Consider the following 16,639-nt stretch of genomic DNA (forward strand, 5'->3'; position numbering starts at 1 on the left):
AATGGCAAATAGGGAAAATAAGTGTCGGAACAGAACAGTAAAGTAAGAGAAAACGCAAATAGGGAAAATAAGTGTCGGAACAGAACAGTAAAGTAAGAGAAAACATCAGAAGGAAGTGTAAAAAAAAAACAGACTCAACAGCCAATGTCAAACAAACGTCAGAAATAATAGCCAGTAACAGTAGTATAGGAGCGAAGAGAGAAAAAAATTCAGAACAAAATCAATAAAGAACAGCCAATGGCAAACAATATCATAAGAGCTAGCAGGGAAATAAAATAAATGCCAGAAAACATCAATAAAGAACAGCAGAGCAAGACAAAACAGCCAATGGCAAACAAAAATAAGAAGGAAGAGACAAAAAAACCCAGCAAAGTAATAAAGAGCAGCCAATGGCGAACAAAAGGAACAGCAAATAAAAAAGTAACATACAAACTAAAGAAACACGTGTCAGAAGGAAGTGAAAAAAGGAACAGCAGAGTAAGAGAACAAATAAGAAACCCATAAGCAAAAGTCAACAAAGAACAGCAATATGAATCGAGAGTATGAAGGTAAAGCAAGAACACACAGCAGATTAAGAGAGCTTTCATGCTGGGCATGTTTGACGGAATCCTTGGTTCTGTGAAATCAGTTTTTGATTTTGATTTCTTTTTTCCCAAATTCTGTTTTCCATCTTCATTTTCTAGATTCAGTTTAATGGATTAATTAAATTTTTATTTAAAAAAATGAATTAAACAATTTATTAAACGTTTAACAATGATAGTGCCACAAGAAATGTTTTTTTTTTTCTTCAGAAAATCTGTTGTGTATGTTTAAATTTTTTGTTCAACGCGTGTCGGAAACGAAACGCCCATTGCCATGACAGAATGACAGCCATGGAGACTGGTCAATACATAGAAAAGATGGTATCGATTGTACCTTACCAATTCGAGCCGGAGTCTGATGATGAAACGGTTGAACTGGCTGATCGACAAGAGACTGATTCGCAAGCACGACTGGAGCAGGACGTTTCTCAGTGGTAAGTGTCAAGCAAGAAAAAGTTTGTGGTAATTATAAAATGTGGTAACATAAATTTACTCTCACAGCGTAGGATACAGCTCAAGTGTTAACAAGTTTGTGGTAATTATAAGATGCGATAAAACAAATTTACTCTCACAGCGTAGGATACAGCGTCTTCTCGACAAGATGTTAACCACACGGAAATTTTACTGTGTTTGTGGGCAGGCAAGTTGGTGACGTAGAACGTGGGCAGACATTATGCAAATGTGTTACTTCATGACGTAGAGCCATAACAGAATAAGATTCGAATTCCTGACGACTCGTTTAGGCGATTGCAAGCCGACTCCTTTTTTTGATAGACAATAACTTTATTTATCATGCACTGTCGGCGATTCTGATGTGTTTTCCGCATCACGGAAATCATAGGGCCCTAAATTCACAGCAGAACAACGATAAATGGAGGCTCTTTAGTGACAGTCAACTTATGAGACGATGTGAAGATATAAGCAAAAACACCCCAAACAAACACATTCTCGATTGTGATACTCACAGGAGTGTGTGGGTGTGCACAAAGCCCGTGTGCATTCTGGGAAGGCACAGATGACGCTAGCCCTGTTTGGGGGCCTCCAGCGGCTCCGCCCCCGTGCGACTGCTGCTGTAGCGGAGCCATCGGGGGCAGCTGCGTTGAAGGTGGGGCCATAGTGGTTGAAGAAGTGGGTGTGTGGGGCTGGGGGGTCTGGTTACCTGGAAACTGCGGGGGCGTTTGGTGCGGGGCAGGGGTAGGGGTGAGGCTGCGTGCAGGAGAAGGGGAGTTTTGGCGTAAGGGAGGACAGTGCGTGTGCAATCCGGGCTGCGGAGCAGGTGGGGCGAGGTTGGACGGAGGCCCCTGAGGGCCGACAGCGGCTCCGGAGCCAGAGACTGCTGCCTGGGTTTGAGCTACTGGACTACTGACTGCCAGCGATGGTGGAGTGGGCATCTGATTCTAAAAGAGAAAGACAACAAACAAATGAGACTTAGCTGGGTGGTATTACTATACATCGAGGGCTGGGCGATGCATTCAATATTTACAACATATTCCTGATAGTTTTGTTGGTTTTGTAACACTACGCATTGTGAATACTGCAGTGATCTTAAGTTTGTTATGTTTCCTATTTCTGTCCATTTCAAAGAATCTGTTCAACTGATTCAGCAATTCACTTGAGCAAATTCTTACAGCATTAATGTGGCTAAACATTATGCTAAATGTTATGCTTAAATCTCATTAAAACAGTACTTTTACTAAAATTGTGCATTTTAGTCATTCATATTCATTCACATTAGTCATTCATATTGTCTTTCACAATCCACAAGTTTCCTACGCCCCATGAGGCCTTGCGTCAAAAGTGGGAGCGTCTTCCGGTTCGAAGTAAACAAGCGGGACGTGACACTCATTCATTCAACAGTTGACAGTCAGTCATTCAAGATTTAGCGATCCAAACTTGCTAACGATGTGAAAACACAACTTCAACAAACTTAAAAAGGGTGAAATAACAGTACCTTTACCCTCCTCGGTAGATGGTTGGGACGATGGCCTCATATCACGTACGGTAGCATTTTTAGCTATTTTGTAGATTCAGTAACTTAGCCTGTGATGGTAAGGCGATGAACAATTTGAAAAGCTCAGAGGCGTATCAGTATCTACCGATAAAGTCGGTCGGGTGTTATTTAAGGATGTCGGAAACGACCTTATGATTCTGAAAGCAGACATTGAGCCGATCCAGAGCCTACACGTATCACATCATAAGACTTGGGTGCTAGCGTCAGTGACAGATAACATCATGTATTGCAGGGCCAGGACGCTCTTGTAGTCATGCAGCAGCACTTTTGTGGAAGGTCAGTCAAGTAAGGACAATTAAGGGCACGACAATTGTTTATTGTATTGTGATATTATTAATTAACTAATAAATGTACTAAACTGAAATGTTTACTGTGTGTCATTCATGTTCTGCATATGTTGCTTCACAGTAGCCCTCACTTAAAATCTTTAGTCTAAGATTGTTGGATGATAAAAATTAGCACACAAAGTACTAGGGATGCACCGAAATGAAAATTCTAGGCCGAAAACGAAAATTCTGGATGCACTTGGCTGAAAACCGAAACCGAAAATGCTTTGTAATAATTAATTATTATTTTATTAAATAATATAAAGTAATTTTGTAAGACTTTTAATGAAAATGACACAAAAAATTGGACAGAAAATATATTAATATTAAACATCAATATATTAAGTGGCCGAAATTTCGGTGCATCCCTATAAAATACCATTGGTACATACTACTTCCGCCACCTCACCGGAAGTTGTACCCAAGTTCTTTTTTACAGTAGCGCCTCCTGTAAACAGGTGGATAGATCACAACAGAAAAACTCTTTTAGCCACCAAAAGACAAATCATATTAGACGCATTAGAGACAACAAGCTGTACTGAGTAATATGGTAAGAATGTGTTTTAATAGCTGACCTGTGGCATGGCTCCTTGCCCCGCAGGTTGGTTCAGGCCGACCGCTCCCTGGCCCAGTCCGGCACCCGTGCCTGGAAACTGGTTCTGCATGTACTGGTTTTGTAATTGGGGTACGTTGGGTTGAGTCATTCGAGGTGTTCCCTGCATACCCATCTAAAAATACACAATAAAGACTCAAAATAAACACTTAATCAGTTAAATTATTTGCCCCTCTTTAGGTCACCGGTAATTTTACCTGATTGAGGTTTGCTCCCATAGGCAGGGGTGGCGTTGCCCTTTGTCCCATTGGCTGTTGCATCCCCACCTGGGCAAACTGATTCATACCTGCACAAAAGTTACAAAACAAAAACAAAACACAAAAACAGTGATTTATTTATAGATGTTCAAAAAAACTGCTTCAACTTCAGACCATTTAGTGAGTGTGCCATACCAGCAGGATTCTGCATGCGGTTGACCATCTGATTGGGTCCAGCAGCTTGAACTAAGGACGGATCTGAATGGGGACCATCTACGAAAGACCAGAACATCCATCACAAACAGCATCATCTGATTTAACTGTGTGTGTTTGTACTGTAATACATGGTTTACATTTAAAGGAACAGTTCAACAATGGATCCTCTGCAGTGAATGGGTGCCGTCAGAATGAGAGTCCAAACCAGCTGATAAAAACATCACAATAAGTCACAAGTAAACCACATAACTAAAAACTGTGTGTTTATAATAAACAAATCCATTAAGACATTTTTAACTTTAAACCTGCAAACAGGAACAAGTTTACTACATAGAAATTTCCTGCCGGCACGTAACGTGCGGAGCGTCACAGTGACAGCGGCTTGAGGGAGAGTGAAACCTGCGTGCTGAACACTGCTGGGCGGTGCAGCGCGCCATATATTTTCGGCCGTTTTTCTCTTTCGGCCGAAAACCGTAAAGGAACAGTTCAACAATGGATCCTCTGCAGTGAATGGGTGCCGTCAGAATGAGAGTCCAAACCAGCTGATAAAAACATCACAATAAGTCACAAGTAAACCACATAACTAAAAACTGTGTGTTTATAATAAACAAATCCATTAAGACATTTTTAACTTTAAACCGTTGCTTCCAGCTATGGACTCGTATTTTGGCCAGAAGCAACAGTTTATAGTTAAAACGCCTTAATGTTGGATTTGTTTCTTACAAACACACAGCTTTTCACTTCACAAGACGTTAATTGATGGACTGGAGTCATGTGGATTACTGTGATGTTTTTATCAGCTGTTCGGACTCTCATTCTGACGGCACCCATTCACTGCAGAGGATCCATTAGTGAGCAAGTGATGTAATACTAAATTTCTCCAAATCTGTTCCGATGAAGAAACAAACTCATCTACATCTTGGATGGGCCGAGAATGAGTGAATTTTTAGCAAAGTTTCATTTTTGGGTGAACCATTCCTTTAAGGTCAGTGTATGTGTACGTACTGGGCGGCTGTGCCTGATTCATGCCAGCTGGTGCTTGAGGTAGAGCACTGTTGGGCATGCCAGGCTGAGCTGGCATCATACCCTGCTTCTGTAGTCTGGTTCTCCTCTTCTCCTCCAGCTCCTTCTGAATCTTATAAATCTTCTCCGCCAAAAAGTGGTAATACTCCGCCTGGAAAAGATAAACAGGACTATCATTCTTACAATTCGTTTTAAACATTTACAATGTTTCGGTTCAAAGTGCTTTTCAAGCAGCTTTTAGTGAAGACAGAAAAATTAATGGACGTATCACGCCTGGTTAAGATGAGGTTTTCCAGCGCTCTGTCCAGCACTAGACTGTGACAGCTGCATCATGAGTAAAATGTGAGGAATCAAGTGATTCTGTGGATTCACTTAGATATTTACCAAATATAATCCACAGACATGAGACTGTGCAAGCGTTTTCTTACCCTGCTGTTGGCGGATTCGTACATGTCGCCCTCCACTTTGCGAGCGTAAGCTACAAGGTTTTCCATCCGCCGATCCTTCAGTGCTGCAGGGTCTGGAGTGGGGAAGATAGCCTGCACACTACTCACACACACACACACACACACACACACACACACGACACGACACGACACGACACACACACGACACACACAAACACGACACATGTAACAGAGTGAGTTCACGAAATTAAACAGCACCCTATGTGTGACTTTCAAATTTTGTGTGATAAACTAGATAAGGATTTTAAATCGTTTTGTGGAGAGTGAGTTCACAAAGAGTAAATTCAATTAAATCAGTACTATTTCAGTATCACTGCGATTCTATTATAGTTTTTTTATTAATATTTTGAATTAGCTTTTATTTTAATAATTTGAATACATTTATTTTATTTGAATAAACTTTATTTTAAGTTTCAGTAATTTTGTGTTTTTAGTTTTTGTCTATACGTTTTTTACGAATTTTTATTTCTTTATGAAAATGGGAAATGTTGCCCTGATAGCTAGCTGAAATAAAATGTCGCATTTTGTATATTTTATTTCAGTTAACATTTATTTCATGTAACAATTTTTGTTTCAGTTTTAGTCATATAAAAACGGCTCTTATAAAAATATTTGAGTTACGTATAAATAGATATATTTGTAACTGTACACTATCCTTCAAAAATATAGTTTAAGAAATTAATACTTTTATTCAGCAAGGACACATTAAATGGATCAAAAGTAACAGTAAATACATTTATAATGTTACAAAAGATTTCTATGCTGTTTTTCTGGACTTTCTATTCTTTGAACGGTAATGTGTGTGTGTGTGTGTGTAAAAAATGACCAAAAGTCTTTCATTATCAATGAGAGGTGCTTTCTAGTGACAGGAGCAACAGTGACTGTTTTAGCGGGTCTTTATTAATTTTTATTAATTTATCATAAATGTAAAATTCCCAAACATGTTTCTACTCTTTCTACGTCTATTTCTAATAATAGATGTATAAACTGACAGGCAGGATAGGATAGACTGTTAGCATATCACTCACAGTTTGTGTACGAGGTGATTGCGGAGGTCCTGTGTGATGTCTTCATGCCAGTTCTTCCTCATTCCTGCAGAGGGAGGTGTGGCTGTCGCTGCAGAACCCATGCTACCAACACCAGAGCTGTCATTCATCAGACTGCAAGACAGAGAGACAAATCATCAAACATCAACATAAAGCTTTCACTGACCAATCCATTTAAACCAGACCTGGCCCACTGAGCCACAGTGATGTACAGTACCTCTGAGGAGTCATGTTCCTGTGCAGCATGCCGTCAGGCAGCATTCCTGGATGCTGGTTCGTTATTGGAGAGCCGACTCCACCGTTCACTCCCATTGAGTTCCCACCTGCTGGGGAACACAGTTTAAGACATTGCAGGCAAGACATTTTAAGGATGTGCACTAGCTGACCAGTTTTTAAACTAACTGAAAAAACACAAGATGCATGATTAATAACGAAATAAAAATTAAACTGTGACTTGGCATTGTGCATTTATCAAACTATCTAGCAGTAACACCTGTACACAAAGCAGCTCTGCACTCATAAAGACTACTTCGTCAGGCATTACAGGAAAGATGACATGATTCTAGTCTTTCACACTTGTCTTGTTCTACACAAACACTTAAAAAATACCATTAAATAACATTTGTGGATTTAGATTTGGCTTATGGAAACTCTCACCTATATTGTTGAGCGTCCTCATGCCGGGTTGAGCGGATACAGAGGTCTGCTGATTTTGACTGGATGCCTGGTTGCCCTGGTAGGTGAGTCCGAGGGCGGCGTACGCCCTTTCAATGGAACTTGGGTCAATCTGACTGGGTGGGTTTAAGTTTGGGGCTGAAGGCTGACCACCGGGTAATGACCCACCTAACGGACCACCCATGCCCATCCCAGCACCTCCCAGCAGAGCTAGAGAGAAAGATAACCAAAGGATGAAAGATTGAACATTACTTTTTAAATATTAGCATATGTTGATATTGTAGTATTTTAGTATAAAAGATGATAATGTCATAAGTCAATAGAATCCAGTGCCTTTCATTTCATGGGCGAAAACAGCTGAAACATTCTTCTAAATATCCGAGTAGCATTTGTGCGTATTAACTCACACTGCTGGTTTCTTTTGTCTCCGGCGCTTTTAAGCGGCAGGCAGACGGGACAGTCATGCCGTGTGCAGTTCTTCCAGTGAGAGATGATCTGCCTGGAGGATGCACAGTGAGCCACTGCAGAGGAACCACAAGCATTTGAGACACCATATCATCTTGTTTATGTGTGGGAAAATAAAATATGATTGAAAGAAGATAAATAGGCGGCAACGCTCACCCTGGCAGGATTTGCCGGCCTGACAGTGTGTCATGTGATTAAGGACGTTCTTCATGGTTCTGCAGTGGGGCAGGCTGCACTGGCGGACCTCTCCGTTGGCCTGCTCTCTGCGATGGCACTTATGAGCATGAAGTAACAGCACTAGCTGCTGCTGAATGAGTTTACGCTTCTCTGGGTCCGCTGCAGGGGGCGCCGCCGCCCCGCCTGGGCCCGATACGCCACCCACCACACCTGAGCTCTGCTAGAGACAGACAGAAAGAGGGTTTTCAAGGGTCAGGATTTCATGTTCCTGCTGCTGCAGAGTGTTGAGGATCAGAGAATTAGCTGGAGTTGACTGGAGTTTCCATTAGCAAAGATGGCAGCATACACGCAACCATTCAAGTTTGGGAACGGAAGGTTTTTTTTTTTTTTTTTTTTTTTTTCTATTTTTAAATGTAATTTATTCCTTTGATGGTAAAGCTGGATTTTCAGCATCATTACTCCAGTCTTCAGTGTCACATGATCCTTCAGAAATCATTCTGATATGCTGATTTGTGTTCAAGACACATTACTACCAATGTTGAAAACTGTGATATAAATGCAAACCTGCACACTTTTTTCAACATTTTAAGATTATGAATGTATAGAATCTGCAGAATAGTTCTAATATGGTAAAATGTGTTATTGAGAATACTTTAATCTTACTTGTAGCAAGAAAAGCAAATTAGCCAGAAATTATTTATACATTTTATTTAAACAACATTTATTCAAAACTAGGGATGGGACCAAAATGTTGTCTGTCGAAAGTATTCGCAAGAAACTGCAACTTTAACAGATCAGATAACTGTAACTTTGATATGGATGAATTTAAGCATGAAATTATTGGCATACTTTACTGGGAAGACCTTGCTGCTGCAAATACAAATAATTTTTATTGCATAATAATCAGCTTTAGAATGTTATTGTGTTCTGCACATAAATATGTCAGAAAAGCAAGAGCTGTGTCAAAGTTTATTCTAAAAATATAATTTTTTTGGGACTATTTTAGATATAAGGTCACACTAATCTACTTAAGTTGGTGTAATTGCTTATATACACATTAACTGGAGAAAAAACAAAAAAAAAGCATTTTGATTTTGTCTATCAGTCCAGTGAGTCCAGAATTTCCAGTAGCTAGTTTTCATTGCAGTGCATCACTATTGAAAGCACTTTCAAGATTAAAACTAAATGAAAATGGGGTTATTGATGTGTAGAATTTCATAAATAATGGGCTTTCAAATTGAGCAGAAATCTGGGGAAACAAATTGTGTGACTACCCATAAATAATCAATCCACAGGTTCTGTGTCTGTGGGATGAACCACTGGCTGAGCTCTGAGGGGAAATGATAACCGAAGGCTCTTGGTGGCCAGTTAGAGAAGGAATTAAATCCCTTCAGTCAGAGAGGGTCAGCGAATGTGTGTGTGCATGTGGTTCGCTATGACAATTTCCGTATAGTTCCCTCACCATGCCGACCATGTTCTGCCCATGCTGAGGTTTCTTGTCTATGTTGAACTGGTTAATGCTGTTGGGTTGACCCGCTTTGTTTTGGAGCTGAGGCCCAAGGGACTGTCCTCCGCACTGACCATACGAACTGCCGTAGGGTCCTGGAGCACCCATCATTCCCATCTGAGAGAAAAAAAACAAAAAAACAACAACAAAGAACTCTTAATCAAAAATGAAAATGAGCTAGTATATCAGTCTCAAGGGTTTCAATTATGACAGAATCTGATCCATCATCCTGAACAGAATCATAAACCATCAAAGATGAGCTTAAAAAAAATTGAGAGAATGTTAACAGCAAAACAAGAAAATGATCAATAGATGAGAATCAATCTTTCAGCCTGTTCGACTCTCACGTTCTCATTGTTTCCTCACCGCATACGTATTAATGTCAGAGACACTGTGGTATCAATTCTGCAAAATAAACCTCAAAACAGCTGCTAAAAATCTAGAAGGACCCAGCAAAACAAAAAAAGAAAGTGTCATTCCCTCTTTTTTCTGCCCATTTCCTGCGGTCCAGGTTGTGCAATCGCCTGTGAATCAACAAAATGGTGCACACAGTTCCTCGCATGAGGGAGTAGAGAAGGTTTTTTAAACTCAGGTCAGTTTTGGTGTGAACGATCACATCACTGAACGTCTCATTCAAACCAAAGAAACACCACAAGATCTTTATTCTTTCACTTGAATAGTCTATTTCACTACCTGATTTCTACAACAGTCTTACTAGACAAAAACTGAACAAAAGGTTGTGTTTTTAAAGGAGGGGAATAGTGTGCTGTCATAAGAACATAAGTCATCAGATTTGTCTGATCCGACGATGAAAAAAAATGAATTTTCAGAATTTCGTTTTTAAACCAAGCAACCAACGATAAAAACGAGTCGTTTTATTCAAGTTATAAAGTTTGAAAATAAGAAAACGTGGCCTTTAAAAGTCATAAATCCTGAGAACGTTCTTATTTGACCTTTAATTTCTAATATTAGCTTCTCTCTAAAGCAACTTGAGCATAAAGTGTGGGCCCGGGACTGATAGGTGTGTGACAGCATCAGAACATTCATTGTGCTTTTTGTTCTCTCCATAAAATAGTTTGACAACTGTTGAAACAGGAAGTTGGGACAGAAGGGCTTAAAAGGGCTTGCACTTTTTGTAAAAATAAATAAATTAATTAATTAAAAAAATTAAAACGTGCCAATGGTCTTTATTTATTAATTTCATTGGGTCTTTTTCAATTTGTCTAATGAAATGCAACACTCATGTTTGTTTAAAATAATATTAAATTAATTCAAATTTAATAAATATTTATTGTAATTAATAATGAGATCAAAATTAAATATAATCTATATATACACACTACTGTTCAAAAGTTGGCGGTAAAAGGGGGCGGTACGATTTTTATACGTTTGAGTTTCTTATGCTCACCAAAGTTGCATTTATTTGATCAAATATACAGTGAAAACAGTAACATTGTGAAATATTAAAATTTTAAATAACTGTTTTTCATTTTTATATATTTTAAAATGTAAAATATTCCTCTGACGGCAAAGCTGAATTTTCAGCATCATTACTCAAGTCTTCAGCGTCACATGATACTTCAGAAATCATTCTAATATGCTGATTTGCTGCTCACAAAACATTTCATATTATTACAAATGTTGAAATCAGTTGTGCTGCATAATATTTTTGAGGAAACGTGATACTTTTTTTTTTTCAGAATTCTTGAACAAAGTTCAAAAGAACAGCATTTATTTTAAATCGCCACCTTGGAATTATATGGTTCTGCCTGTATTCTGAGAAGTCTGGAGATATTGAGCTTCAAAGTTTTTGCATTCCATATAGATAGAATCTTTTTGTTTTTTGTTTTAATAAAAAGTCCCGAAATTTACACAACACAATGTACACACACACAAAAAAAAAAAAATCACATCATGTAAATAAGTTGTTACAGAATAAGAATATGTGAATAACTCAATTTTGACAAAAATGTCAGATAGAAGAACCCTATAATAACATTACATTACAACATTATATTACATTTAGTTTAATCCTTGATGAAAAAAAATTTGATTTAAAAAAAAAAAAAATCTTACTGACCCCAAATTAAATAGCTCTTTCACACAAAACACATCAGTTCATAGATGCATAATGAGATCTAAAACATAAATTCAAGTTAACCTTAAAGCTTGAAGCAAAACCCTTTTGCAAGTACATGAATGCATTTTAAACTGTACAAACACATTACCTTGTTCACTGCTCCTGGTTGCTGCGGTCTCATTGCTGCCTGTGCCGTCTGCTGCAGAGCATCGGGCAGCATGTTCCCGTTACCAACCATGCCTGCATTCATGTTCACATTGGCGTAGCCCATTCTAGGCGCACCATTCATCATCTGCCCTCCCATCATGCTCTGCGGCTGTCCGTTCCCTTTCTGGGCGCCCATCATGCCCCGGTTCAGTCCCGCCACCATGCCAGGCTGCGGCATCATGCCAGGCTGCTGCTGTTGAGGGCCACCCAGTCCCTGAGTAACCGGGGTGCCGCTCAGACCTCCCATCATCCCCAAGGAGGGCACATTACCGGGGTTGCCGGCGGCCGTGGAGGTGGATGGAGGGCCGCCAGGGCGGAGGAGCTCAGACAGGTGCTTGTGTTTGGCTGCTGTGTCCTGGCCCGAGCCTCCCAGAGGGCCCGACATCCCTCCTCCACCCAGACTGGTGTGTAACTGGCTGGGGTCCATCCCGTTAGGAAGGCCCAGGTCGGAGGAGTTAATGAGCTCGTCTGGGAGGTCATGCTCCAGGTCAAATAGAGAGCCAAAATCTGAAAGAAAAGGGAAAAGAGATTTTTAATCAGGTTGTTGCTCACAGAAAAATCACTCATAATGAAGTACATCAGAGAATAATTATAGTATGCCCAAAAAACAAGACGTATCCAGCAAAGCCACAGCAAAAGAAACCATATTTTACCCAAGTTGCCAGTTTTTAAATGGTTGAATTGGTTGGTTGGTGTTTTAACGCCATGCCAGCTTCCTTGGTGGATAACAAGTTGAAATAGCATAAAAGAGCCATTTCAAATCCTAGGCTATATAAGGTTTTTAAAGTTTGCTGGAGATAAAAACTTGAGTTTTTAGAAAGAATTTAATCTGATGAGATAAAGTAATACTAAAACACAACAAGTGCACAACACGTCTGTAATTTCAATACATCGGGAGGTTAGTTGGCCTCCTCAATGCATGGGTTGATCCATCACTCTACAGCAAGAAATCTAGACAAATTGACCAAAGCGTGGCAGAACGAATCTCGTGCAACAGTTTACTGCAGCTCCCGTGATGAGAGAAAGACTGAGATTATCGGCTCACAGGAGAGCAGTATGCAGTACAGCCGGTGTGCATGTCCTAATGGTTCATACTAATAAAAAACACATGGCATAGCAATGGACAAGCGGCGGGACAAAATGGGAGGTGGGTTTCCTACATAATGGCAGGTCCTGATAACAGCAACACACCAACGACTAATAAACGCAAAATACTCTAAATATGAAGCAAGCAAGCTTTTGAGTGCAGTCTTCACATTAGTGATAGATCGATATATCAGCCAAGCAATTAATCAGACAGTATTTGGATTTGAATTTAAGATTATGGTGATAGACCAACAACCGAACACGCTTGGCTGATTTACAGAAGTGCTTTTCACACTTTTTTTCTGTTTTGAAGTCTGCATACAACCCTTCTTGTGCATAGATGAGAGTGCCGCTCCCTTCATTTTTATTTCATTTTATATTTAAAGGAGAATTTTGAAATGCATGCACATTTTTAAGAGACGCAAATGAGAAAAGTGACAGCATTCAGCCAATTTTATGCTTAAACATTTTTTGGCATGTTTTTTTTTCTTTTATTTACATTATAGAATATTTCTAAAAATGAAAAAAAAAAATTTTTTACGACAAATATTCTGAATATTAAAATAACGTTCTTACGGCTGGTTTATGGGTATCTTTAGGTAACTGCAGATAAAATTAAAAAAAAGGGATTTAATTCAAAGTATTGGTTGTACAAACATGAATTTCTTATTGCCTAGATGACAACACAAACAATGGCACAACTTACCCCAATTTCCCCTACCTTGTTTACAGTTATCCAGTTTTTTTGACTGAAATAAATATTGTATGAAACAAAGTGCTGATTCAAATTCATCCTATTTGCTATTATTAAATTATACATTAAATTATACCATCTGTTACGTTGATATCAGCATCAGCCATTTAAAAACCTGTACTGGAGGACCACTAGAGTTCAGACAATACGACCTGGCTTTCACTTCTAGACACGCTGCAAAAAAAGCTGCTTAAACCAGTCCAGAAAGGTTTGCTGGTCTTAACCGGTCAAGCTGGTTTTAGAAGGGTCTTGGACACTTTTCATCTAGTCAAACAGGAAGCCATATTAAGCTAGTTAAAATATAGAGAAACCAGACGAATAAAGTAGCATCTACTGCTTAGTGTTTATCAGAAACTTGCACGCACTGGTTTGTCAACTATTAAGTACGCACTACATGTAAACCAACTTGAAAAGAAGCACTTCTGGCGTCCCAAAGTGCTCTAGACTTCACTACCAACCGTGTGTCAGTAAAACGACGTGATTTATAACATGTTCCTGTCGAGTATTTCTTTTCCTGACAAGCTCGAAATGCATCACCTAATAAACCTTTGACACCAACCCCAGCTCTCGACATCTCATAACGACGAACAAAGCGAAAAGTTTCTGTAACGCACACCCGGAAAAACACTGCATACTATTTTGCACACTCAGATGACCACACACAAACAGTATTGTAACACACCTCGTCAACTTCAAATGAAAACACGGAGCAAATTAGCCTGCTAGCTATCCTGCTAAGTTATTTAAATACCGGGGGACGATGCAAGCAAACAAAAACAACGAAAGAAAGCTCTTAAAAACACACGTCGAATGTCTTTTTTTTCCATACATGCACGCGAGCAGCGGCAGTGTGCAGGCGCGAGACTCGCCGCACACCGCAGCGCGTGAAACATTATTATTTACCGTTTCCATCGCTCGCGGAGACCGACAGAGCCGGGGAAGACAATTTAGGCCTCTTAGCTGAAGGCGGACCGGATTCCAGCACATTATCGGCCATAGTTTTCCTCCGGTTTAGTGTTAAAGCATATATCCCGCGTAGGATAGCCCTTCCTGTGCAGTCGCGAGCCGATGTGCAAATGAAATCTCTCCTCGTTCACGAGCTCCGGACGGATTCCCGTTTCCCTTTCATGGGACGATACATGCATGCAATGCAATGCTTCAATGTTCAGTCCACCTTTAATGCTCCCTTTTAAGATGTTCTAGTCTTTAGTTCCTCAAAGTATATTTCCGAATGGAGGAGGTGAAGGGAGGGACAGACGGTCATGCAAGCTCGCCGCAAACTCACGTAGCCTCCTCGGCGACTGAGCAATTTTCCCGAGATTTATCCTCGCTGCTTGCATCCGTCTTTTCCGCCATTGTCGGCGGCGAGCTGAAGTGTTAGGTTTTTTTTTTAAGGCGTTGTGTACGAGAAACCGAACTCGCTCCGGTGCGGCTTCATGCAATGTTTATGAGCAAACACTAAGATTCAGAATTATGTCTCTTCGCATATTAGCATGTGCAATTCTCAGCCTGCATCACTTTATTTAGAAGATTAAAAGTCCATCATGCTCCTTAAAATCGACACAGATGTTTGCACCTCCTTCATCGATGTCTCTATTTCCTCCCAAGTCATTAAGATGGATGGAGAGAACAAATAAATACTTGGAAATGGGAATAGAATTAAACAACCATATGCACGTAAAAGTTTCCTTTCATCCTCATTGCAGAATAAATAACACGATAAATGTGCATCCAAGAACTGTAATGACTTCAGTTTGCATGCACGAGCTACCACTTTAGATGATTCCAAGCAACTTGCATATTTCAGCGTCCGTGTCTTAGTATTTTGCAACAATACTTCAAAGTGACAAGTTAAATGGTTTATTGTGCATTCACATCTGAATATGGCTCGTGCGCCCTCTGTGTGAATGTGTCCACTGCACGAGTTCAAAGTGTTTGCAGAAAACCTCTGACCATTGCTTCACGAGACCACCCTGCACTGCGCACAGCTCGTGCGTGCAAAACGCAAAGAAATGATTTCAAAAGTGTCTGTCTAATGGACAGAACATCTACGCAATCGGTAGTTCGTCTGAAGTGCAAGATGTTGTCTCGCAGTCCGCTGTGCACGGGCTAAAGAATGGGAATCAAGTGAAGTTGGTCAATGCATATGCGTCTATTTCAATGCACTGACACATCAAGCAAATAAGAATAATTTGTCACTGCACGAAGAGCCTTGCGGAGCATTAAGAAAGAGCAAGAGGAACAGCAGTGGGTCGAAAACCGAATGAACCGAAACGACGTGTGCTTCAGTAATATTTCGGCGCTGAAGCATCTGCCGATCCGGGTGATATTGCCAGCTGCACCCCCCAAAATCTGGGGGTCCTCAAACCCCCTTCATAGGCTTTGTGATGCCGTGAACCCCCCTGCGCGTTCATCCCTTTTAAATTTCTCCCTTCTCTTGCACAGTTCCTGCAATTTTTCCCACTTTCGCTGTCGTCCGCCAGCAACCGGCGATGCAATTTAACAGTTATTCCCACTTCGTGACGCTGTTATTTTCCTTTTCCCCTGACGAGCTTCCCTTCGTTTAAATGTATTGCTCTCTTCCGCCTCTTCGCTTCGTTTAAAAAAAGATCAGTAAAAGAAAGGAAAAACCAGTCCGCTCTTTGATTTCCACACGGCAGAATCTATAATCTCCCTCCGCTAATCGCCCGGGTTGTGTTTTATCCGGTTTGGATCCGCGAGGACCGAGCCGGCGGCGCTCAGAGTCGCAGTGGTCGTCGCGCGAGTGTCTTTTTTTCGGTCGCTCCTGCCTCCTTCACTCTCTCAGCACAAACAAAATGGCGGCTTGTTGTTTCTACTCCTCTGGCTGGGGGGAGGGAAGGTTGGAGGTGCGGTAGCATTAGTAAAGGGGGGGTGGAGGGGGAGATGGCGATCTGGATTTCCCGGACAGTGCTGTTTCCGTACTGTTTCGGAGCTGCGACTGTTCTGGGCGGGTGCGAGACGCGGTCCAGCATCATCAGATGATGGACTCACTAGTAGTGAAATGATGCCTACCTGGTGACTTGCTTTGCAAAATATTGCTTCACTTGGCTTCGCTAGCTGGAGGTAGAGTCAGCCTCCTCGGAGAAACCGAGGGGTCAGGTGCCCTATTGAAGTGCGATAGTGATAGAGTCAAGAACAAGCAGTGACTTTTTTTTTTTTTTTTTGCCCTTGTACCGCCAAACTAGAG

General features: G+C 40.6%; 1 protein-coding gene across 6 annotated transcripts in view; it reads right to left on the bottom strand.

The window, feature by feature from the left end:
- Positions 1-16,251, bottom strand: part of LOC107723602 (histone acetyltransferase p300-like) — a 37,513-nt gene extending 21,262 nt beyond the window's left edge. For 5 of the 6 annotated variants that reach the window (XM_016532310.1, XM_016532308.1, XM_016532307.1 and 2 more), the window contains exons 1-14: positions 14,335-16,251; positions 11,533-12,098; positions 9,260-9,421; positions 7,777-8,017; positions 7,563-7,676; positions 7,138-7,365; positions 6,698-6,803; positions 6,463-6,594; positions 5,396-5,513; positions 4,950-5,118; positions 3,924-4,001; positions 3,729-3,817; positions 3,494-3,646; positions 1,547-1,978 (exon numbers count right to left, since the gene is read on the bottom strand). In XM_016532310.1, coding sequence (XP_016387796.1) covers positions 1,547-1,978; positions 3,494-3,646; positions 3,729-3,817; positions 3,924-4,001; positions 4,950-5,118; positions 5,396-5,513; positions 6,463-6,594; positions 6,698-6,803; positions 7,138-7,365; positions 7,563-7,676; positions 7,777-8,017; positions 9,260-9,421; positions 11,533-12,098; positions 14,335-14,428 — 2,682 coding nt within the window. In that variant the 5' untranslated portion in view covers positions 14,429-16,251. Of the gene's footprint in view, positions 1-1,546; positions 1,979-3,493; positions 3,647-3,728; positions 3,818-3,902; positions 4,002-4,949; positions 5,119-5,395; positions 5,514-6,462; positions 6,595-6,697; positions 6,807-7,137; positions 7,366-7,562; positions 7,677-7,776; positions 8,018-9,259; positions 9,422-11,532; positions 12,099-14,334 lie in introns of all 6 variants that reach the window. The other variant, XM_016532309.1, reaches the window with a different exon arrangement.
- Positions 16,252-16,639: the final 388 nt, after the last annotated feature.

Source organism: Sinocyclocheilus rhinocerous, unplaced genomic scaffold (assembly GCF_001515625.1).
Source record: "Sinocyclocheilus rhinocerous isolate Xijiao unplaced genomic scaffold, SAMN03320098_v1.1 scaffold154, whole genome shotgun sequence".
NCBI classification, from domain to species: domain Eukaryota; kingdom Metazoa; phylum Chordata; class Actinopteri; order Cypriniformes; family Cyprinidae; genus Sinocyclocheilus; species Sinocyclocheilus rhinocerous.